The 23,904-nt window shown below is 36.8% G+C and overlaps 1 protein-coding gene across 1 annotated transcript in view; it reads right to left on the reverse strand.

Moving 5' to 3' along the window:
• The window catches only part of LOC140140909 (sestrin-1-like), a 142,118-nt gene that overhangs the window by 64,545 nt on the left and 53,669 nt on the right, over positions 1-23,904 (reverse strand). Inside the window, 1 exon segment of the mRNA XM_072162663.1 lies at positions 1,204-1,269. Within this exon segment, the coding sequence (XP_072018764.1) occupies positions 1,204-1,269 (66 nt within the window).

Consider the following 23,904-nt stretch of genomic DNA (forward strand, 5'->3'; position numbering starts at 1 on the left):
TGAAATTGTGACTTCGAAGTCAACATTCAAGTTCAGAAGTAGAGTTGCAAACATGGCAACACTGTTTACACACAAATGAAGTTCAAATTCTAATTCCACTCTTGGTAAACACTGGGCCCTTAGCTGTTTCACAAAGACACACATCCAATGTGTATCAAACATCACTCACCTTTGCTTTACCCAACATCAAACTACCATGTTTTAATCAAAGAAAAGTTTACTCAAATAACACAAGTTTAAAATTTTGTTTTAGAAAGCTTCTAGCAGAGATTCTTTACATGAATCAAACAGAGTAGAATTTCATTTCATCTTGTGAGAATCTATTTGGATTCTAGCAACATCATTTTTACAAGAATCTTCATATTCTCCCAAGAATCTCTTTCGAGTCGCACATACCTTACAAGGGAATCTCTGCGAGAATGGATTTTCGACAAATTTCTAGGTCTAGTCAATGTTGATTCTTGTAAAAAAATCAAAATCTACACAGTAGTATCAATGAACGATTGTCAAAAAGTTCCTTTGTAGGAATCAAGATTGATTCTCCCACTGTATGACAAAATTCTAACCCTGATGCAAGTACCCTTTTATCAATATCTGACTACTAAACAATGCAAGTCATAAATGCCCCTTTTGCAGATTTTTCTTTTCTCTGATGACAGGAAAATGCATAAAAGTGCATAGCAAAACAAAACTCAATATTGAGTGAATGAAGAGAACAAAATGACAATGACAATGAAATATACAGTAGAAAACAATATATAAACAAAACAAAGGCTGACAGATAATGCAAGTGCAAGAAACTTGTATCTAGTGCAAAAGCTGCCTTTTGGCAGCTTTTGCCATTTAAAATATCTAGCATTGTTTTAAGCAGCAACTCTGTAGGTAGTGGGACTTGAGATGCACCTCGGACCAACTTTGATCATGTGATGAATAATCTCAAACTCAATGCCGTAAATGAGATTAACATTTTTGTTGAGTTTTTGGATTTTACAGCAAATAAAATTTCAAAATCTAACAAGATGCAGCCATTGCATTATATGCAATTTTCTTGCACTCAGATAACAATGTGTTCTACAGAGTTGCTGTTCTACAAGCTCTAATCAATTGATTATTTTCGCTTTTTAGTCTCTAGTCTATGCGGCTCGGTTTATTGTTAAATGGTACATGATTGCACCATTCTTATATGCTAAGTATTCTGCTTACCTCGGACGCTGGGATGAATGAACTTGGTCCATTACCACACTGTCTTGGAACTTTGATTCCTTTCTCCTGAAAAATAGTGAAAAAAAGAAAGGGAAATTAGATACACAGGAAACAAACAAACTACCAAATGTTCACAGGGCAGCTATTGCACTTACTTTTGGAATTCATTGACTGATTCTGCCAAATTTCACATATTTCTATATTTCAAGATAATCTATAATCAACATAATCGTCAGACTAGAGCAACAAACGTCATTCTCATCATTTACAACCATTACCAGAACGTCGCGCCAGTTTCCTATTTACTTTCCCCATCATCAATCATTTTGTGATGAAGGTTGGACAGATAAGGCAGATGAATTTGTAGCATCATAATTGATGGTTGATTGTATTTGGTAAGCTTAATTTAGCAGTCTCTTTTTGCTCTACAAGTAAAATACTATACAGTAGCAGTCAAATTTTTACAAGCATCCATGCTACATCTATTTTATTATGTTGAAATCCATTTTTTAGCTGGTGAAATCGTAGACTGCAGAACTTTCTACAGTCTATGGTGAAATATGCCCAAAATATAAAATGTCAAGCAGATTTCCACATGAAATCCACTGCTGGTAATGCGTGTACACTTTATATCTACTGAACTTTGGAACTGGAATAATTTACACAAAGAGATGTCTGGAGAAATGCATGCAGTAATGTGGTAATCATGTCAGGGTATTCCCTACACTCTGATATCATCCTGGCATCCATCTGATACACGGTAATAGCCAGCTGATAGATACGATGATAGTCACACCTATCATCATCATCAAACAGTCTGTTGTAAGCCATATTCACACAGTGGGCAACATCTTGAGATTTGCAAATTCTTGAGAAAACTTGGCCTCTCAAGGGTATTCCCATCATCAAACAATCTGTTGTAAGCCATATTCATACAGTGAGTAACATCTTGAGATCTGCAAATTCTTGAGAAAACTAATTGGCCTCTCAAGGGTATTTCCCACACTCTGTATCATCTGATACACCGTTAATAGCCAGCTGATAGATAAGATGATAGTCACACCTATCATCATCATCAAACAGTCTGTTGATGATATTCGTAAGCCATATTCACACAGTGGACAACATCTTGAGATTTGCAAATTCTTGAGAAAACATGGCCTCTCAAACCAAAGTCACCTCAATAAGTAGGGAATAGGATTAAACCAACAGCTATCACAATTACTTCATACATGTATCTTGTCAAAATATTTCCCATGTTCTTAAAATTAAATATATCTCAGAAATCATCCACTTAGTGGAGTAGAAATTTATCAACAAACATTTTTTACTGATATAAGTCCTACTATTCCCAGACAGTCAAAATGTGAATAGGGGTGGTTGAAAAAGTTCACATAGTCACAATTCTATTAAGTGGGGCATAACTTTATCAAACATACGATAGCGACTGCAGCACGATTGGTTCAGGTTGCTAGTGTACCTCTGGTAATTTTCCACTGCTCGATGATTGGCAGTTTATAGTTGCAAAGTACGCCTAGTCGCCTACTGTATAATTTATAAGGTTAATTTTGACACCTACTATACCATCCTAAAAATAGTTTCAATTATTTTAATTAAATGTTTACAGCAATGGATCTTAAAGGTACGGTAATTTCATGACTTTTTTTGTTTGAATAATATATTTTGAAGTTTCTTTGTGATATATTCAATCAACTCTGATAACTCTTTGCGCCACAGTCTCTGTCTACCCTGGATTATTATACATAGAGCATTAGATTGACTTTGCCTAGGTGAGCTTACACTCCACACACGTACACCACCCTAATTACTTTGAATGATGGCATCCTCATTCATTCCCAATTCTCGTCTACTAACATTAAAGCGAGCGATGCAGTATTGGTCGCCTCCGGGAAAAACGTTTCTTAACAACATGCTGCCTTACAAGTTCCACCGTAAAAATCTCCTAAAATAGGCCAACGTTCATTTTCCCAAAAAGGTACAATTTAATCTTAATTATTCGCAGATTGATGTGTGATGATCATTTTGGAGGAATCCCCCTTGAAGGCAAAAAGTGACAAGTGCATGATCATGAAGGAAGGAATCGAACCAGGGACTTCAGAATTTCTATATAAGCATCTTGTATCAACTCCACTGACAATGACTGAGCTGATGTGACTAATCAATGTATGCCCCTTTAAATATCATACATGGTAGTGTTGACTCATATCTGTCATTAGATTTCTAACAGCATTATGGCTAATCAAATGTATGGCCTACAATGGGAGTATAACACAGTCTAGAAAGCTGGTAACAATAGTGCACCAATGGTCGTCTACTGTAGATAGCTTGAGGCAAACCCATATCTGCTGATCAATGCAAAATGTTACATGACTCACATTAATTAGCACATTAGAATAATGTTGACCAAAGATAATAATTTTCCTATAATCATGATAATGTCATCTTTTAAGAAAATAAAAATAGTTTGTAAAAAAGCAGCGGGTCATCAAAAGAAAAAGTTTATTTATGCAGTAAAATAAAAAGAAACATAAGTAAAATGACAAGAACAAGTTTTTTGCAATCATCTGTACCCAACAAGCCTAGGTGTAACCAGTATTTTTAACATGCAAACCTAAATTCTTTCTTCCCACTGATTTTATTTGTTGAAAACATCTGATAGTGATACCGAAGGTACAATTTTATATTGAAAAAAAACACACCACATTTTCCAAGAAGGCCAGACAATAATGCTCTCAACATGGAAACCAGACAACTTCAACAAAGCAATAATTGCGAAAAGAAAGAAAAAAAAGGGAAAAAATGTGAAAAAGGCAAGTCTGCAGGTGGATGGGGTGGTTCAACAAACAGCAAAGATCATGTCTTCCCACAATGCATTGGTGATATTACAATAAATCACACTGCAATTTTAAGGATAATGATAATAGCTCACACCAAAAGAAAATAAGGAGAGCTGTAACAGAGTGACAACTCTAAGGAGAGCTGCAGCTCCAGCTCTCCTTAAAACAAAACAAAAGGCCTCTATCTCAAACCCCAGTCCAAGTCAATTGCCGTAATTTCAATATTTAATATTAATATATTTACTTGCTGATTACGAGACACTGGAATAAATGCATTATGGGAAGGCAAGCTTACTCAGCTGTGGGTTCAACATAAGTTCACATTCATGTACAGGTGATTAAATTCTTTGATTTTAAAGGCAACTGCCCCCTTTGGATTACTTCAATTCAAACAAAACGTGATATAGCCAAAGTGATGGCCAAGTATCTGTGAAGCAGAATGGACCACCATTGGTGAAGTGTGTTATTGTGTCATAACAGCATGGCTTCAATATTATAAGCTTTATTAAAATTCCCTTTAAAAGGGAAAGCCAGCTTTAATGTAGAAGTTTTTATTTAATTGGCTATAATTTCATAATTTAGATTAAAGAGGTCAAAGGCATTATGTCACTATCTTCTTGACATATTAAAGATGAAGCTTGGCACAAGAGAAGTGGCATTTCCAATGAATTTTTTTTAAACATACAAATTTCCCCAAATTTTCAGGAAACGTTTCACATTTAAATCTGACAGTTAACAATGAAGATTGGCATGATGATTGTGAGTTAATAGACATTATCATAAAGACACTCACTGATTTAAATCATTAGGCCATGTGTGGCAGATCACAGCCTAGCAGACAGACATGAGGTAATTGTGAACCAATATGAATCACTTCTGAATCATTCGCTTCCAATTCCACTCATTTTTCACTAACATGTACTGCAATTTACATTTATGTGTGTAGGGGTGGTCTGGCAGTGTTGAGGTGACAAGCCCTCTCTGGCACTACAACACACTTTGCGCACAACCCCCTCCAGGAACAGAAACCAGTTTAAGTACGCTATTATTTCTGTGTCCAGTTTTCATGATTTTGATATGTATTCCAAACATGCCAAGAATTGTGTATTTCGGCTCAAGTTTCAATATGCACAATGTGACTTTACTACGTCTTTGAGTATTATTATTTTTGAGTCTAGACGTAGGATTATAATATATTTCTTTGGGGGGGGGGTATGTAACTGTGTAGGCCTATTCATTAATGCATGAAAATTTACGTCCAACCCCACCTTGAAGTAAAATGGTGCATCCCTACTATAGTTACCCCCCTCGGAAAGTTATGATCCACTAATGACACATGAAATATCACTGACCTAAAGCCAGACACAAGCTATGATATCAATAATCTAAACAAGCATTATGTAAACCGCTATCTAGTCAATCAAAATCGGACACCATCGTCATAACACCGACAACATTGAAGACTAAAATGCAATGATAATGTATAAAACCCAGTATTACCTACACCAGCAAACATGGCTAGCTAGACAAGACACTTGGATCCAAAACATTCTCATCTATTAGTGCACAATTCTTGAACCCCAATACATTTGTACATTCATTAAATGACCTTTGAAAATTTGGGTACAAAAACTCATACTCAGCAACTTGAGGTCAAATTTTGCACTATGATTATGTAATTGAGATTATTGGACTATGCCATAGGGATGAGGCTTTTGTGGTCCATAGTGCTACACCAGCAAACATGAGCAGCTAGACAGACATGGGCTGTATCAGATAAATAAAGCACCCTATCTATTGCATTATCATCTGCAGAGATAGGCATATCCCGCAAATAGGTCTACAGTGTACTCATCACCCGAGCTGTTCAAAGTCTAGGGTTCCCCTGTATGTGGTGTGATTCCTCTACGTGTCTGGTCTGGCTCAATCGGGATTAACCCCGAGCACTACCAGCCGATCTAACATTGCCTCTGATTGGTCAATTACATGATATTTTCATTTTAATGACCAATCAGAATGGAGTTTTGCAAATAATTCCCCCCAATTTTTTTGTGTGGTGAAATTATTTTAACAATGTGGCTGATTGGTCCAATTGACAATGAGAACTCTTTTTTGACCAATAGGCAGGTAGTTCTAGGGTTAAAATGCTATTTTTACCCCCACAATGTTTAATGATTCAGAGTTCCATATGTTTTCATTGCATCATGTTGCAAATATGAAACCGTAAAGGCCTTTGAACTTGCAGATTATGTTTTCTAGTTTCCCCCCATTGTTATCAACTTAACAAAGTGATTGTTACGTGATGGTTAGATTGTATTTTACACAATGCACTACAATGGTCAACTCCATGTTTTACCCATGGTTTTCCAATGAGGCAAACTCAGTTGCTCAGTGCAGGAAAGTTGATACTGTCATTTTAATGTATATCTTGGGAAAGTTGATACTGCCATTTTAATGTATATCTTGGGATGAATTTCAACTCTGTATTTTGCAATGATTGTACTGCAAATATGTCCTTAAATGAAACCTATAATTTGCATATGGTCATTTTCACGGTAAAGGGTGTAACTTTGGATTTTTAACATTTTAATCCGTAGTGTTCTAATAAAGCCACAGAATTCCATAATTTTTGGCCACATAAGTCATCTAGTTAGCAGCTACCTTGGGTAGCATAATCAGCTTTGGGAGTTACTGCGTTCAGTTTTAGCAGGCTTAAATGTACTTAATATTGCCATTTTGAAAAACTATAAAAAACAGTAACATTTTGTAAAACCCTGTGTTTTCTTCAGTTAGTTCATGGATAATTTTTCTTATCCTGAAAGTACAGTCATATGTTCAGTAAACACTGCCACATTAGATTTAATTGTGAACGGCCCTGTATTTTTGAGAACCGGACTTGATATTTATCGTTTGGAGGCTTCATTTTCCGTTAACAATTGTTAACAAACTTTGTGGGTGTAGCTTTGGTTCATAATTCTTGGTTATTTCTTCACTTCTTCTTGATTCATAACAGTTGTTATCTTAACTTGAAATGGGTAACAAAAATTAGCCGATTTGCAAGCTTTTAAAATTTTTATAAAATCTTGACTTCAAATAGCCGTTTTCCGTTAACTTTTTGAAGCCTCCGAAACAAACTGTTCAGCAAGCTTGTGCAAATATAAATAAAAGAGCTCATCCAATCTGTTTATTAAAATGTAGCAAACTAGATCCTCAAGTCACATGTTTTTAAATCGTGGAGATATATATCACCGTTTGAAAATGGGACCCAATACAAACTTTCCGTTAACAATTGAAGCCTCCGAAACAAATGAAGCCTCGAAACAACAGTAAACTTAATTATCATCTATGCATATGGCCACGCGTTTTGAGTTGGGCCAGTAAATAGGTGGAGATGTTACATGCGCGCGACATAATAGGGTTCATCTTTTTAATTTTCTCAGTTAATATGCAGCCTATGTAGTTAAATTTGGTGTCAAATTAAAGCTTGTGATGAGACCAATACAGAAAACCTTAAAAAAGTTGTAAGAAGTTATTAACATTTGAATAATTTGCATCTAATTAGCATAATGTTCGGGGTGGAGGAGGATCAGGAGGAGGAGGATCAGGAGGAGCAAATTTAATAAAAGTGACCCCAGGGGTCATATGATGCAAGAGATCCATTTCTTTTTTCACATTTTTACAATTCACTTTAAACTGCATACTATAACACCATACAATCATATTCCAGGCAATTTAATTTGTTTGAGAAGCAATTTTGCATATTTTATTTTCCGTTCGGGTTACACATTGAAGTCAATGGGAAAATATGCCTTGAAAGAGGCTGGCGCAAAATCATTTTAATTTTATTGAACCCTATGATGTTATATATGTATTTAAAGCTCTGACTGAGAGGAATTCAAATATGTAACTTTTAAATATGTGGGGTGAAGCTAACTTTTTTTTTAAATTTGTCAAATTTTACATTTTTCCCCTAAAATATTTATTTATTTATTTTATTTTATTTTATTTATTTATTTATTAGACTTCATCACTGGTACATACATGTATAACATTATTGCACATCAAAATTTTGAAAAATATAATATAAAAGCTTTTTTTTAAAAAACATGTTAAAAGACCAGCAAATAGGCTGGGATAAACACGTGTAAATTCACCTCTAGAACCATCCCACCTAGGAAAAAACCTAAATAATTTGGAAAAAAAGAATGGAAAGCCAGGGGCAACACCTTAAATGGGCCTACAATTTGGCCATCGGCAAGTGGAAAACCAAGTGCAGGTATCAGAAGGAACAAATTTTGAATAAAATTGAGACTTCAAAAAATCAGAGCTTGAAATTTGAAAGAAGAAATGGAATTGGATAATCTGGTTTCCAGAGGCAGCTGGTTCCACAAGGGAACAATGCGGTTGAAGTATGATTGTTTGTGGGATTCAGTCTTACACCTCTGAAAAGATAACATAAGAGGATCTGCAGAGAGCCTAGTGGTGGGATGGTTCTGTTGGTTTTTACTTTTAAAAACAACAAACTTATCTACATCTAAATCATATTGCCCCAACTTGCATCTATGAAAAAAGCAGAGATCACCGAGTTCCCGTCTGGATGAAAGTGGAAGGAGACCAAGACTGGTTAACCGCTCTTTATAGTCCTTGTCAGGATAGTGCATAATAAATTTGGTAGCCCGTCTTTGGACACCTTCAATAAGCTGGACATTTTGTTTTGAGGTCCCGCTCCAAAGACAGCTACCATACTCAAGGTCACTCCTGACAAGGGCAGTATAAAGAGTCTTGGTCACTTTAACTGGTGCATTGAAACCAACTGTTAGCATGATCATCCCCATTTTTAGGTTGCACTTTTTAACCACTTGTTTAACATGAATACTCCAATCAAGTCTGTCAGAAACATTAACACCAAGATCTTTAATGGCATCAATTTTCTCAAGGGTAATACCATTCATCTTATAGGCAAATTGAACTTGATTTATGCGTCTGGACATGGTAATAACCTGACATTTTGAGGGATGGAAGTTGAGCTCCCACATCAAACTCCAATTATACAAATCATCTAAGTCTGATTGCAGTAGCTTACAATCAGAAGTACTGCTAATATTTTTGTAGCACTTGGAATCATCCGCAAAAAGAGCAACATTTGCATGATTGGCAACGCTGGGCAAGTCGTTAATAAAAAGAACAAAAAGTAAAGGTCCCAAGATCGAACCTTGGGGGACGCCAGAAATGACAGGGAGCCAGTCAGAGTTCACCCCGTCAACAACCACTCTCTGCTCCCGTCCAGTTAGATAAGCACTAAACCAGTTCAGGAGGTTGGAATGAATGCCAAAGGATTGTATTTTGTGCAAAAGAAGTTTGTGGGAGACGCTATCGAAAGCTTTTGAAAAATCAAGATAAATCATATCGACTTGCCCAGCATTGTCCATAGCAGCACTAACCTCATGAAAAGCGGTAAGGAGTTGAGTAGTTGTTGACCGTCCCTTAATAAAACCATGCTGAAGATCATATAACTTGGACTTTATTTCAGGGAAGATAACATTATAAATGGCCCTTTCCATTACCTTCCCGCACATACATAAAAGTGAAACTGGACGATAATTACCAACTTTTTGCTTATCAGATTTTTTGTAAACTGGAATTACATTGGCCTTCAACCAATCACTGGGTAAATCACCTGAATCAATTGACATATCAAAAATATGACAAAGGGGAGATGCAATCTGGTTAGCACATTCCTTTAGGACACACGGAGATATGCCATCAGGTCCTACGGCTTTAGTAACATCTAGATTTTTCAAAATGTCAAGCACATTATCAGCCTGAAGTTTAATATTGCCAAGGGATTCATGTTGGAAAATTGGCACATCAGGAAGTGTAATGTTTACCTTAGGCTGGGTAAAAACAGAATAAAATAATTGTTGAACATTGTAGCCTTGCTTGTGGCAGTAGCAGCACACTCATCACCACTATAAATTGCTTGGGGCAGAGATTTTGATCTGGTCTTAGATCTAAAAAGGACCAGAACCTTTTGGGTTCTCCAAGATGGTAGTCCCAAACCCGTCAATGTAATCTTCATACTTGTATGAAATCATGTTCTTTAACTGGTTGCGAAGTTTACTGAAAAAAAGTCGCCCAGTGGCTTTCAGAGTTAGTTTTTTGGCCCGCTTCCAGGCAGTGTTTTTTGTTCCTAAGATGTCTAACATCAGAATCAATCCAAGGAGGTGTAGTACTATCCCTGATTTTAATCTTGGGGATGTGCAAGTCCAAAATACTATTAAATATGTGAATAAATGCTGCCCATGCAGAATCAACTGATATAGCCTCATAAACATCACTAAACTTAGCACACAACAACTCGGATCTAATTAGATCAAAGTTAGCTTTCTTAAAGTTATACACATAGCGAGGAACTTTTTGAGTCTTTCAACAGACGTTGCAATGCAAAACTCAAGAAGCTTATGGTCAGTTGTGAAGATTTCATCTGACACACCCAAATTAATAACCTTGTCTGTAGATGTTGTAAAAAACAGATCGAGTATGTTATCACATTGCTTACGAGATGGAATAAAATTCAATTGGGTAAGGAAAAATGAATTGATTACATCACAGAACTCCTGCTCAGCTGTGGACAATCTATCCTGGCATGAAATGTTGCACCCTTTTATTGCGGGCAGATTAAAATCTCCAACAACATGTAACTGATCATAAACCATTGCAATTTGGTATTTTCAGTTTCATAACTCCTTAGTGTTACACCCTATGTCATTTTAAAGTGCATTTTTGGATTCCTTGGTTCATTTGCAGCCAGAAAATGTATACCTTTATATATGGTGGGTATAATGTGTGAAAGATATTCATATCCAAACGAAAAACATGCAATTTTCATCTCGCGAAAACATGTAACGCATTACCGGCCCAACTCCAAACGCATGGCCATATCTAAATTGGTGTGTTTCATACTGATATCTGCATTGTAATTATTACTTGATATGTGCAGAATGTCATAAATCTAAAAAAAAATTGACATTATGGTTAATGTTTGAAAAATATACTGATACCTTAAAAAGCCTGTTTGGAGGCTTCACATGCAAAAAAACACCATACTTAACAAATGGGTGAAAAAAATTAATGTGTGATAAATCTACAATATCTGCCGCATAGAATCATTGATTCAATACACACAAGAAAATAACAGCTTAGATGATCCCAACACTGTTGTTTTCAAAAAACTACTTCTGCAATGTTTAACAATTGTTAACATGAAGCCTCCGAAACAAAAAAATGACTTGCTGTGATAATTTAATTTTTGTCACAACTGAAATTCAATACTTAGAAGCAAAGCATGAAAATTGGTAATTGTGATATTTTTTACCTATTTTTTTATGTCAACTTGTAGTAGTTAGCTAAATATTTTACTTTTATGATCACCTGTGTTGTTAACTGAAGCCTCCGAAACACAAATCGCTTGAATTGCCAATTCTAAAAATAACTCCAATTTCTGTGAAACTTGGCTGGGAGGTTCCTTTCATCAAGTAGTATTTGTACATGAAGTTAGACATTCAAATTATTTTAGGAACCCAATTAAAACTTAAAAAATATGTTTAAGGTTTGGAAATTTCCATTGTAAATGACACTTGATGTTAAAAATTTTCAAAACTGCAATTACAAACATAGCAAAACATGGTATAAAATTTAACTTATATCTGTTGACTTACTTTGGAATGGAATTTCACATGTATTCCAGCTTTCATGTCAAAATTTTCTAAGGTTATGTAAAATACATTTTTTCTTAGATTTTAACCAAAATGTTATGGAAATGTTAAATTTTTTATTATAAATCAAAAGTTTTAAACCTTGAAACATTATTTTACTTGAAATTAAGTTGCTTCTATGCATGATTTCAGTAAACAGAAACATATTTAAGTGGTTTGAAATTTTGACCCTAAAAATCAAAAGTTACACCCTTTACCGTGAAAATGACCATATAGTAAATATACAATAATAGGCATTTATAGCTCAAAATAGCTCAAAAGTTCTTGTAACCCTTGATGATAAGATAAAAACTCTCCAGGTATACTTGTAGGTGAGGGCAATACCTGTGAAAAAGGTTGCAACATTGCACTTTGAAATAACAGAACTTGAGGAAAACAATGAAAATGTTTGTTATAATATTATCCATGATTATCTCTTTTTTATTTGCGCTTTCAAATGACAGTTTCAAAAACAATAGGCCTGTGTCTTATAATTAGTCATGATAATGATAAAATGTGTTTTATTTATTCAACAGGGTCCTATCTGTCAAATAGTTATCATGTCATGTGTTAGAATCAAATAAAGGAGATAGCTCTCTGTTTGATATGGTTCACTTCAATAGCCTACACCTGTACTATTTATTAGACGTGTACCCTGGATAGCACTGGTAATGTCATGAGAGAAACAAGTTGACAAGTGCACTAATTCTGAACAATAGGCAATGATAGGCAACATAGAGTTTGATGAGACATGCTTGTGCCAATAAGGAACTTCAGTAAATAATCTAAGTTTAATCTAGGAAAAACCCGTCATTGCAATCCGATGTGCAATCTAGCACGTACGTACGATTTTAGGCGATCTATATTATCCCTAAATCCAATGTATGTAGCAATTCTATGTATTTCCAATACAAATTGACGGCTTCAGTAAGTTCACCGTTGGACAAGTATTAACCCCATGAGATCTATTACTACCTGCCGATTGGCCAAAATGAATATTGTGTTCAGTTTTGAACCAATCAAGGAGGGTATTAAAATAAGATCATCTGCAAATGCAAGTTTGACCATAAATAGTTTAAAGCCTAGTCATAATTGGCAGTTGAAATGAGCATTTCAAATTATCAACCAATCAGAAATGCTGTTAGATGACCAGTAGTGTTCAGGTTAAACTGTCAAGCTTTCCTCAGGATAAGTTCTGACTTTTACAAGACAAACTTAATATTGGGACTACTATGTGTAGACTACCCCTTGTCTACCGAGTATCATTGCGGGCTACCCCTTGATCAATGACATAGTAAGATTGCCCTGTATTATCTACAAAAGTTTGGTGGCTCTGAAAAGAGCTGTTGTGCTAGTAGTAGGTGCTCCTTCCTACTGAGGATTCAGTGAAACTGAAAAGAGTTATTCAAGTGGACTACCCCTTTCCTAATTATAATTTTGTGGCTCTGAAAAAAGTTGTTCATGGTAGGTACCCCATTCCTAATTACCATTTGGTGACTCGTCTATGGGAGTAGCAAATTTCCAAATTATGATTCAGTGACTCTGAAAAGAGTCATTTATGGTAGTACCCCCTTTCCTAATTACGATTTGGTGGCTCTGAAAAGAGTTATTAACTGGTAGTAGCCCTTTTGGTGGCACTGAAAAGAGTCCTTAAATGGTATTAGCCCCTTTACTAATTAAAAGATTTGGTGACTCTGAAAAGAGTCATTAAATGGTAGGTGCCCCTTTCCTAATTAAGTTTTAATGACTTTGAAAAGAGTCATTTATGGTTGGTGCCCCTTTCCTAATTAAAAGTTTTAGTGGCTCTGAAAAGAGCCATTCAACTGAAAGAGTTTTGTACTCAGACTGTAAACCTGTTGAAACTCTCAATTTGTATTTAATGAACACATGTTGTTGTAAAATCCCATTATGCAATTTTATTTTGAACTTGCCAACGCACATTCAAATTTGATCTACTGACTGTACAGCCTACTATTTATTAGTAAACACCGCATTTCTTTTCCTTTTTTTCATTTTCCCCATTCAAGTTCCTTGAATTATAGTGACAATAACAATACTTCCAAAGATTAATATGGATCCAATAAAATAGCCTACATGAAAAGCCTAATGAAAATTTACTTTGCCTGTGACATTTTAGTATCATAAACAGCCAATAAATCACTCACACAAAGGAACACATGCACCAATATGTCATGTTTATAGAACAATACAGCCAGGTAAAGTACGATCTGGGCAGCAAATAGGTCTACTGACGTCAATGTTGATAATAAAGCTATCGGGAGTGAAGATGCTATCAAAAACAAATATTTGACGTATATTATAATGATACATATTTGAATTGTTGGTTAATTGGTCAATTTAAAGTTGATCAGCGATAACTGTTAATGTTAGCCTTGCATAATTTCAATAATTTTGCCATTGGAGGGAAAATGGGCCAAAAAATTCGAAGACTTGGCCGAGTAAGCTCATAATTTTATGTTATTTTTCTATGTTCGGTTTATATGAAAAGACTAGAAAATGTGTTTTCCAAAAATTAGAATGCATAACTTCGGGGTCATCTGAGGTCATATTAGTATAAACTGTGGTATGGAAATAGCGTCTTGCGCAAATGTTAATTGAAACAGCCAAGTAATCGTGACAGCCGATAACCGCCAAATACGGATGACTGCCTACCGGTAGTAACTTATAATTAATTTTTGGGCTTGACTGTCATAGCGTACAAAAAATGCCCAAAAAATGCATGTTTTCGGTCCTTATTTCCACAAAATTGACCAAATATTGAAATTTGACTTTAATTGCCAGTTAGAACTACATTTTTTGTAACTAAAGGATTAGGATTTAGTTATGTTTCATTTAGCAAAACAGGGTAATATTTTTTAATCCTACAAAAATGAATGCTGCATTTTTCTGGAACAGGGAGTACATTGTGTTGTGTTCATGAACAATAAATAATTACATATGATACCTTGAAAAGGTATTATATGTATTTATTTAAAATAAGCTTACTGGGTATCAACATTCAGTGTCTCCCACTGCTTTCCAAGAAGATCCTGATTTACAGAAATATCTAGTACAATATTAAGACATGAAAACATACACTTTTGAATACAATAAATTCTAATAATATCATGAATATTCTGCATTAAATTAGCACTGGTTGACTGCTGCGTGTGACAGTATCTGTGATGTGACAATTGCACCCGAGTCGCCGTCAAAGGGGGTGGGCTCAGTGGCTGCTTATGCATGATATTCGAGGGCATTGTGATCAGAAGAACTGAGGCACCCCAGTGATACATTACTTAGCTTAGTGCATACACTAGGATCCACAACATGCTCATCTACCAGGTGCAAAGTTTTTGAACCCCAATACAATTATTGAATGACCTTTGAAATTTTGGGTACAAAAACTCATACTCTGCAACTCAAATTCTGCACTAGTATGATTGTTTAATTGAAGTTATTGAACTATATTATGTCAATGGGATTGTGGTCCATTGTGATACAAATATTACAATAATAGAATCACATGCCAAACATCTGCCTTGCCACCACCCTGCACCAACATAAACACTGGTCTGGCATCTAGGCCAGTAAAAATCAGCCCCAAAATCTCCAAAGGTCAAAATAATTGCAACATGAATTCTATTTTCGGAAAATGTTGCCTTTAAGTCTCTATTTTAACATACTCAAAGTCTACCAAAATCAACCTCTGCGAAAGATGTGTAAAATTGACTTTTTCAAAATGGCAGCCAAAATGTCGTAAAAAATAGACAGTTGTGATTTCAATATTATATGCGTGTCCATGTGGGAATTGGGTGACATTTTGACCTATAAAATGCTCTTATGCCCTAACCGTTTCATAAATATTTATTTGTCTGCGTAGTTTTTGTTCAAAATTTCAAAATGGCCGTAAATCGTTCATTGTGGGTTGTGAATACAGACAGGGCAATCAACTTTTCACCATAGAAGCTGAATCAGTATCAAAATAGTACATGTAAGCTTTGAAAATGTTGCTCTTAAGTCTCTATTTTAACATACTCAAAGTCTACCAAAATCAACCTCTGCGAAAGATGTGTAAACTGGACTTTTTCAAAATGGCAGCCAAAATGTCGTAAAAAATAGACAGTTGTGATATCAATATTATATGAGTGTCCATGTGGGATTTGAGTGACATTTTGACCTACAAATGCTCTTATGCCCTTACCGTTTCATAAATATGTATTTGTCTGCGTAGTTTTTGTTCAAAATTTCTAAATGGCCGCCAAATACGTTCATTATGAGTTGTGAATACAGACAGGGCAATCAACTTTTCACCATAGAAGCTGAATCAGCATTAAAATAGTACATGTATGTTATGACCCACATTATTATGTGTATCGGATACTTTAGAGTAAATATTTGAATGGTAATTGGATGGACGGTCCTAATATAACATTCAATACAGCGTTGTCAAACATTTCTCCCACAAAGAGCTACAGGGTCGATTCTAAAGACCTATAAATCAGGGGAGATTCGAAAAGGCGATTTAATTGTCAGCATGACTGCAATATGACTGTAACCTATTTTTACTGTTCCACTTGAATAATTCTGGGGGCGACGATGAATTCGCCAGGGTCCGGGTCTCTCCCATAGGCTTGAGGATCGCTGATGTTTGATTATGCGCTCTGATTATCAGGCAGCGGCATCGGTTCAGGCTCGGGTGTAGCTTCGCCTATTAGGGCTGGTGACCAGCGTTCGGAGCTGCCACTTGCGTACAAGGGAGATACAATTATACTTCCTCGGGCAGTTGCAAGCGTGGCGGCATCCTCAGAGCCTCATAATTCCGGTCCCTCGGCAGCTCCACTCCTGCTTCTCCTGGTGGATAAATCAACTCAGTATGACAGCATGACCGTTGCGTTTTACATCAATAGGGAGGGGGCACCAAAAGTTCCAGCTATCAGCATTTGCAGGGAGACAGTGTCCCTTCTTCTGTAGTGTCAGTGGAGGTGGTGCGGAGCTTGGACGGGGTTGACTCGCCGATTGCTTGTCGGGGTGGGTCAGTCCTCATCTCTCTTGTCTAAATGAGTGGCACCTCACTCAGTAGTATGCATGTATCGGTCCATCTGTCAGAGGTTAGATCGTCCCATCAGAACCATTAGCTTCCGCCTTACTTCACCCGGGATTAAGGGCGGTAGGCGGGACACCATGCAGGAGAGTTGGGAGGGCATATTCGGTACATGTATAATGCCTTCCCTCCCATTGCCATGATCCTTCTGGTTCTGCTGAAGGTAGCCAGTTCTTGGAACTGATTACTCCTTTTAGCCGCTTTCTCTGGCCCAAGCAGTGGATTGCTCTCCCACCTCCTGGATCTTCTCGTGGGAGAACCAGTCAGTCGTCTATGCCGCGTAGATCTTCTCACAGTTCCGCCACGCCACCGGCACCCGGTACAGATGGAAGTGATTAACAACCTCCACCTGACTGTTTGACGTACTTCCGCCATTCCGTCCAGACAGCGGGCCATTAATATTCGGTTGCTGCGCTTGCTGAAAGGCAAGGCAACAGTCCACTAGACAGAATTACGATTCGCGACTTCTACGATTCTACAAGTCACAGATTTCCTTACCACGGGGACCGTATGCCTCGTACCGCTTAAGCATACAATACTGCCATTTTAGCGATTCATCATGACTTGGGGGAGGGGGTATATGACGGTCTTATCGAGTCCAGCACTTGCGGAACTCATTAAGAGCATGGTGACATAAAGACCTCCAGTTCGCTCCCTGGTTCCGGAATGGGACTTCATGTTGGTGTTGCAGTATCTACCCAAGGCCTTCGAACCCACGGAGGACCTCTCTCGTTGCAAGACTTGACACTCAAGACTGTGTTCTTGATGGCAGTGGCCTGCGATCGACATTGTTCAGTTATGTACATGTTCTGTCTATAGACGAGCACCACCTACGCTTCACCACTGGGGTAGTCTCTATCCTTCCCCGGGCTGGGTTCCTGGACAAGAACCAGACCATGCTCTGTCCTCTACTCGTTACCCGATGTGCCTCACTGATCTGGTTCTCATTGCGGGGTATATGCGATGAAACCGTCACGCCCAGTATTGGCTCTGAGAGGGTACATTGCGCGTATCAAAGATATCGTGGGAGGTAAGTAGAGTTGCTCAGTGTTTATCCCACTCAGAAGTGAGAGGGAGATACGTAAGCGCGTAATACTTACCTCTCACGAACTAAGACTGACCCGCGTTTTAGGCGTTCCACCCCTCAAGATTGTCATACGTTCATACGTGAGGGTCACAAGAAAGCGTGCGTTGGTGGGGGCGATACTGTCGTTAGGGTTTGGTGATACTGGGCATCCCCGCTCCTCTGTGGTGTCAAAAGCTTTTTCCGTGGTACAAAGGGTTTCTTGTGGTCCCAAACCATCAGCTTGTGTTTACAAGTGCTAATTATTTAAATCCATATTTAGTGATGGAATAATGACCGTTCCAGCTATTTTGGCGGCCATTTTGAAAACTTAACAAGTGAGAAAAAGTGATTAATCTTATTTCAGACCCTCGAAGCATAGCTTGAAACATACGAATCGTGTTACTATTACTATAAGTGACATAGTGAGTCTGTTTTCTATATTTTGTGCACCATTTTAATCATTTTGGAGGCCATTTTGAAAAAAATCGATTTATCCATATTTCAGAGAGGTTGATTTTGGTAGACTTTTAGTATATTGATAAGGGCACCTAATAGAGATGTTTTCCGCAAAAAAATTCCATGTTGCAATTTGTTTGACCTTTTCAGCTGATTTTACTGGCCTAATCCTCTTTATACTTCTCAACCATACGCCTGATGTCTCAACATGGAGTAATATGAATCATGTACATGTACATAGCTATCAGCCATTTACAACAATAGAGTTTGCAAGACAAGTGCCGGCTGACCACGCCTGGCTTTACCAACTTGTATTCCTCATTTGATTCCTTACCAAACTTAGCATCCAAATTCAGTTGTGTAATCCACACTTATATCACAAAATCCACTCATAAACAGTACTTGTTGGTCCCAGTGATCAACACAATCCTGAACGTTTGGCAAGCTTATACAGCGATGTAAGCATACAGCTTTACATAACTTGTTGGTGGTGTGGGAACAGAACTTGTAATCCGACTCCAGAAGTGGTCTCTACACTGATCTCAATCGCCCCATGTCCTCAACAGCTTGAGTTGTGAGGTGAGGTCACCAAACTCCCAGTGTGTATCAACCAATAATATCTGGGTCTGCCTTTGTAGGAAAATTCCATGTGTCACTTGGCTCTTTGCATCATGCACAGGCAGTGAACGTTTGCTATTGGCACATGGAAGTACATGTACAATATAGTCCGAGTCTGTTAGGTCTATTGTAAACAAAGTATTGATTTTGATTGTGGGAAGGTTAGAAATCAAATGGCAACAATACTTTCAATACTGTATAAATCGATACAGAAGCTAATAATAGTGTTTTTTGAGCTGACCAGGTCTGACACAACCAGCTCCTGCGTCTGACACAACCAGTTCCTGATCTGACACAACCAGTTCCTGCGTCCGACACAACCAGTTCCGGCCTGACACAACCTGTCCTGCGTCTGACACAACAGTTCTTGCCGATATAAACACTAACACTACGTCTGAGGCTTCTATTTTTCATAAGATCAGTTTCTCCTGCAGAGGATGGACCAGTGCTTTTCCCCACCATCTCCTATTATTATTAGGCATCTGCTCAGATGGGACTAAAAAATTCTGAAAACATCAACATTTTGTATTTTCGATTGGCAGGACTGGGCAGGACTTAGCATTTTAAGCTTAATATAATTACAGATTTAATAAAACATAATCAATATTTTTCAAGGAGAAGTGTGCAACAATTGATCTTTATTCAAAGTTTTGACAGTTGTAAGCTCTGTCAGCTGCTAGATATCAATTTAAAAATCAATATGAACAAGGCCTGCCTTGATATATATGCAACTTGCAGAAAATAAGCACATCTTAAACCAATTTTGATGTTCCATAATTACAAGCTTTGAGATGTGCACCAAATCAAGGGAATAATCTCTAAATATAATTAAGTGATGCACAGCACTATTCTAGAATGATCCTACCATATTCACTGGGGTCAAATTGCTAAAATTGCTACTTCATTCTAGCGCCTAGATATCGTCCACTGTGTGCATCATTACTATATAACTGCTTTGGCGAATAAACCTGGGATTCATGTTTTATTATAAGAATTCTTTTACTGAAAATCAAGCATTTCAGGCTTAGTCTTTCATTCATAGGGTCATTGGGTATTACAATAGTGCAAAAAATAGAAATTAAAAAAAAATTGAGGGTGCCACTGTGAGCAAATCATTCTAGTTCAAAGGTTCACTAACATCTCAAACCATCTTATCTCTCATCAGACTAAACTATGTTCACCTTCATCAACCATCCTTGTCCTTGTCCTATCCTTCACCTCGAAGCCCAGTATTGTGACATTAGCCATCCACTGGTCCCTTTTTCTCCTTTTCCCTTTTTTTTTACTGCCAAGACCTTTCAGGGAACAACAGTTCAAGTTTAATTGCCAGAACACAAATTCCAGTCCTTCAATATTTCACTATACAAAACCTGTGCAAACTTTTGGACAAACTGAAATTGGTAACCAGTAAAATGCCCAGGATTAAATGGTACCAAAATTAATTGATCTGTATCAATTCAAAATGACCTGCATTTGGTAAGAATTACTGATCTTTGAATTGTGTACTGATCGCCCCATAAGGCATAGTCTCTTTATAAATTGAGACTATGAGTAAACAAATTTTGTCAACAATGTCAATAAACTTGCCCAACAACAAAACCTGCATGATGCAACATCTGTCCGATCACTCAACTTATTCTGATACAATTGAAATCTCATTTAATAATATGAATCTGAACGCCAACCATACCAATGTCAGGTGTCAACAATGGTCAATATCAGCTACACCAGTTTTCTGGCCCAAAGCCATGAGGCAATCATGCACGATCCATTCTGATTGGCTATCAGAGACAACACCCACCACACACCTCCAGGTTTTTGACACTACATTGTAGGTCAATAATAATGCAAAAAGTGTGTTGACACTTTAGAATAAGCTTTCGCACGTTTATCCAAAACTGGTTTCTTCCAGAATTGAGAATTTCTGGAAATTGCTAGATATTTTGATATTAGGGATGGACTATTCACATCCAGATTAATAGGATGGAATTGAAATTTGAGTCAACAATCTATGGTCATGGCAAGTATTTTTTTACAAATACAATACATATTTGGCCAGTCGGTTGTAAAATACTAAAAAGTCATGCATTATTATTCACAGTTAAAGGGGCATTTCGTGATCCACAGCCTCATCCCCCCACTTTTCTCAAAAAAAGTTGAGATTTTTATATCACTGGAAACCTCTGGCTACATAATGTTTATGTATAAAATATTTCTTGCAGATTAACTCGTTTTGCAAAGATATCGTGAAATTTGAATTTCGTTCTGGTGCACCAGAACGAAATAACAACGCATTGTCTATGGAGCAGTGTACGTGTAATACACATAATCATGCATAACTCGCAAACGCAAAATCGGAATCAAGTGAAATTTTGGGAATAGGCTTTTTTCGTGGATATGTACTGAAAAATGTCATAAAAAGAGGATGCTAGGATCACGAAACACTCCTTTAATAGGTGGAACATGTCTTTTGGTCAGTTTTTGTTGTTGTCTCAACCCCCCCGAAAATGTACGACATGTAGGCCTACATTGTATAGTGTGTCACCCATCTCTGGAGCAAAATACCTGCCTACTTTTCATGATGGCCGATAAACAAAATTACCACATGAATCATATCAATTATATATCCACATTATGATTATGAAAGCTGGTATGCTAGTAGGCCTAGCCTTTATATCTTTTAATATCAGGAACGTGTTCAATTGCTATAAATCCTGGCATGTGAGTTTAAAAAAGGTCTTTAACACCACAGGTTCTATCTACATGTACATGTACTTGTACTGTGTATATCTGTGGTTCATCCATTGTGCACAGGTTTGACAATGGACTTTATTGCTGTAGTGTTTTCCTTCTGGGCAAGTCGATATGGCTGACTGTTGACACCTTTGGTTGAGGTTGACTGTTCAACTCCCACTCCCCAAGTTGTGAAAAACAGCAACTAGTCCAATGGGCAAGTGGATAAGGATGAGTATTAAAGGAAGTCTCCTGCAATCACAACATTTTTGCTTTATATGTTAGAAAAATAATTATCAAGCACGAATCACATGACTTTATTTTAAACTAACTTATATTGGCCATAAAAATGAATAAAAACAGCCGTCTCTCAACACACAATATTCCAAATTCCCAGGCACTGAAATTGTCTAGTGCAATGAAGTCCCAGTAAAACAATGAAGGCTGACGACAATTGAGCACAAATAACCATTACGTCATTGCACTAAAAAAATTTCAGCATGGGAATTTTGAACATTGCATATTGAGAGCCGGCTGTTTTTATTCGTTTTTTTATGGCCAACATGATTATGAGTTTGTTTTAAATAAAACCATGTGATTCATGCTTGATAATTATTTTTCTAACTAGAAAGCAACTCCTAAGTATAAGTTATATTAATAAAAGTTATTTCTTTCTGACGAAATAAGTCTGAATACGACTTGAAACTATTTGGCATTTTGAACACTTTATCGGAGAATGTGCCTAAAGGCTCACTATGTATTGTAGGCCCTACATGTAGCTAAATGAGACCAGTTGATTTACCATGATTAACTGACAGAATGTAAACAAAGTACTCAGTGTATTACTCAAACAATGAGAAGGCAATTTCAGGACAACCCTATTATTCCATGTTATGTAATAATAACATGTGATGAATCAATACAACAGTTATATGCAAATGAACAATAACACAGTACATCAATATTTGATAAGCTGTACACAATTCTCGCTATTAGCAATAAAGGCGCGCCAGCGGATTTGCGATGTAATCGTGATGTATCATGGGAAAAGGTCGACATCAAGTCCAGCATAATCGAATATTACCATGCTATTACATAGGAACATGTGACAATATTTTTTTAGTTTGTCAAAATAAAGGTGTTACACGCGAATCGATACTCAATAATACTTAATAATGTGATTTGAATTTTTCTCTATCGATTTGCGTGTAATACCGTTATATTGACAAACTAAAAAATATTGTCACGTGTTCCTATGTAATAGCATGGTAATATTCGTATTGCGCGGACTTGGATGTCGACCTTTTCCCATGATACATCACAAACCGCTGGCGGCGCCCTTATTGCAAATAGCGAGAATTGGATATTATTTAAATGCCTGAGCTTGCAATAAAATACATGATGCCAAATTTTGACTTTTCCATTTCAGTTCTGGATGCTAAATCCCAGTGAAATGGAATAGTCCAAATTATAAAGCGCTGTACGAAGAGTGATAATTTATAACATTGCACAAATATCTAGGCAGGCAATTCTGATATAAAATTGGATCAATTGAGCCCATATTTATTGGTCGAGCTACTAGTTTTAAAATATTGGACTCGCTACGTTGAATCCAATATTTTAAAACTCACAGCGAGACCAATAAATATCGGGTGTAAAGCATCCAATTTTATCATTGTTATGTGTTGGATCCAATATTTTCACACACTTGGATTCATCAAAACATAATGTTTTATATAAGGATAGGAAACCAATTCTTTTCCAGCCATTAAAATAAAATACTTGAATATCTGGAAAAAATGGAAAACTGAATCAAGATTGCAATCGAACAATGGTTGAATACATGATAACAAAACACTCTATAGCCTTGCAACCTATGCATTCATCAATGAGCAAGATATTTACATTAGAAAAAAGTTTGAAGGGACCTCCCAGGAACCCACCCCATCAGCTGGGGTTATAAAAAGGGACCAGCTCAAACTGTCTAAAATGCTGTTTTCCAGGAGGTAGGAGTATGCCTCCTATCCTTTTTATACAACACTAACATTCCTAATATGGTCTGCCAATTGTACCGAATATTAAGACTCCATAAAGGAGTAATAGTAGTAACTT

Source organism: Amphiura filiformis, chromosome 19 (assembly GCF_039555335.1).
Source record: "Amphiura filiformis chromosome 19, Afil_fr2py, whole genome shotgun sequence".
NCBI lineage: Eukaryota > Metazoa > Echinodermata > Ophiuroidea > Amphilepidida > Amphiuridae > Amphiura > Amphiura filiformis.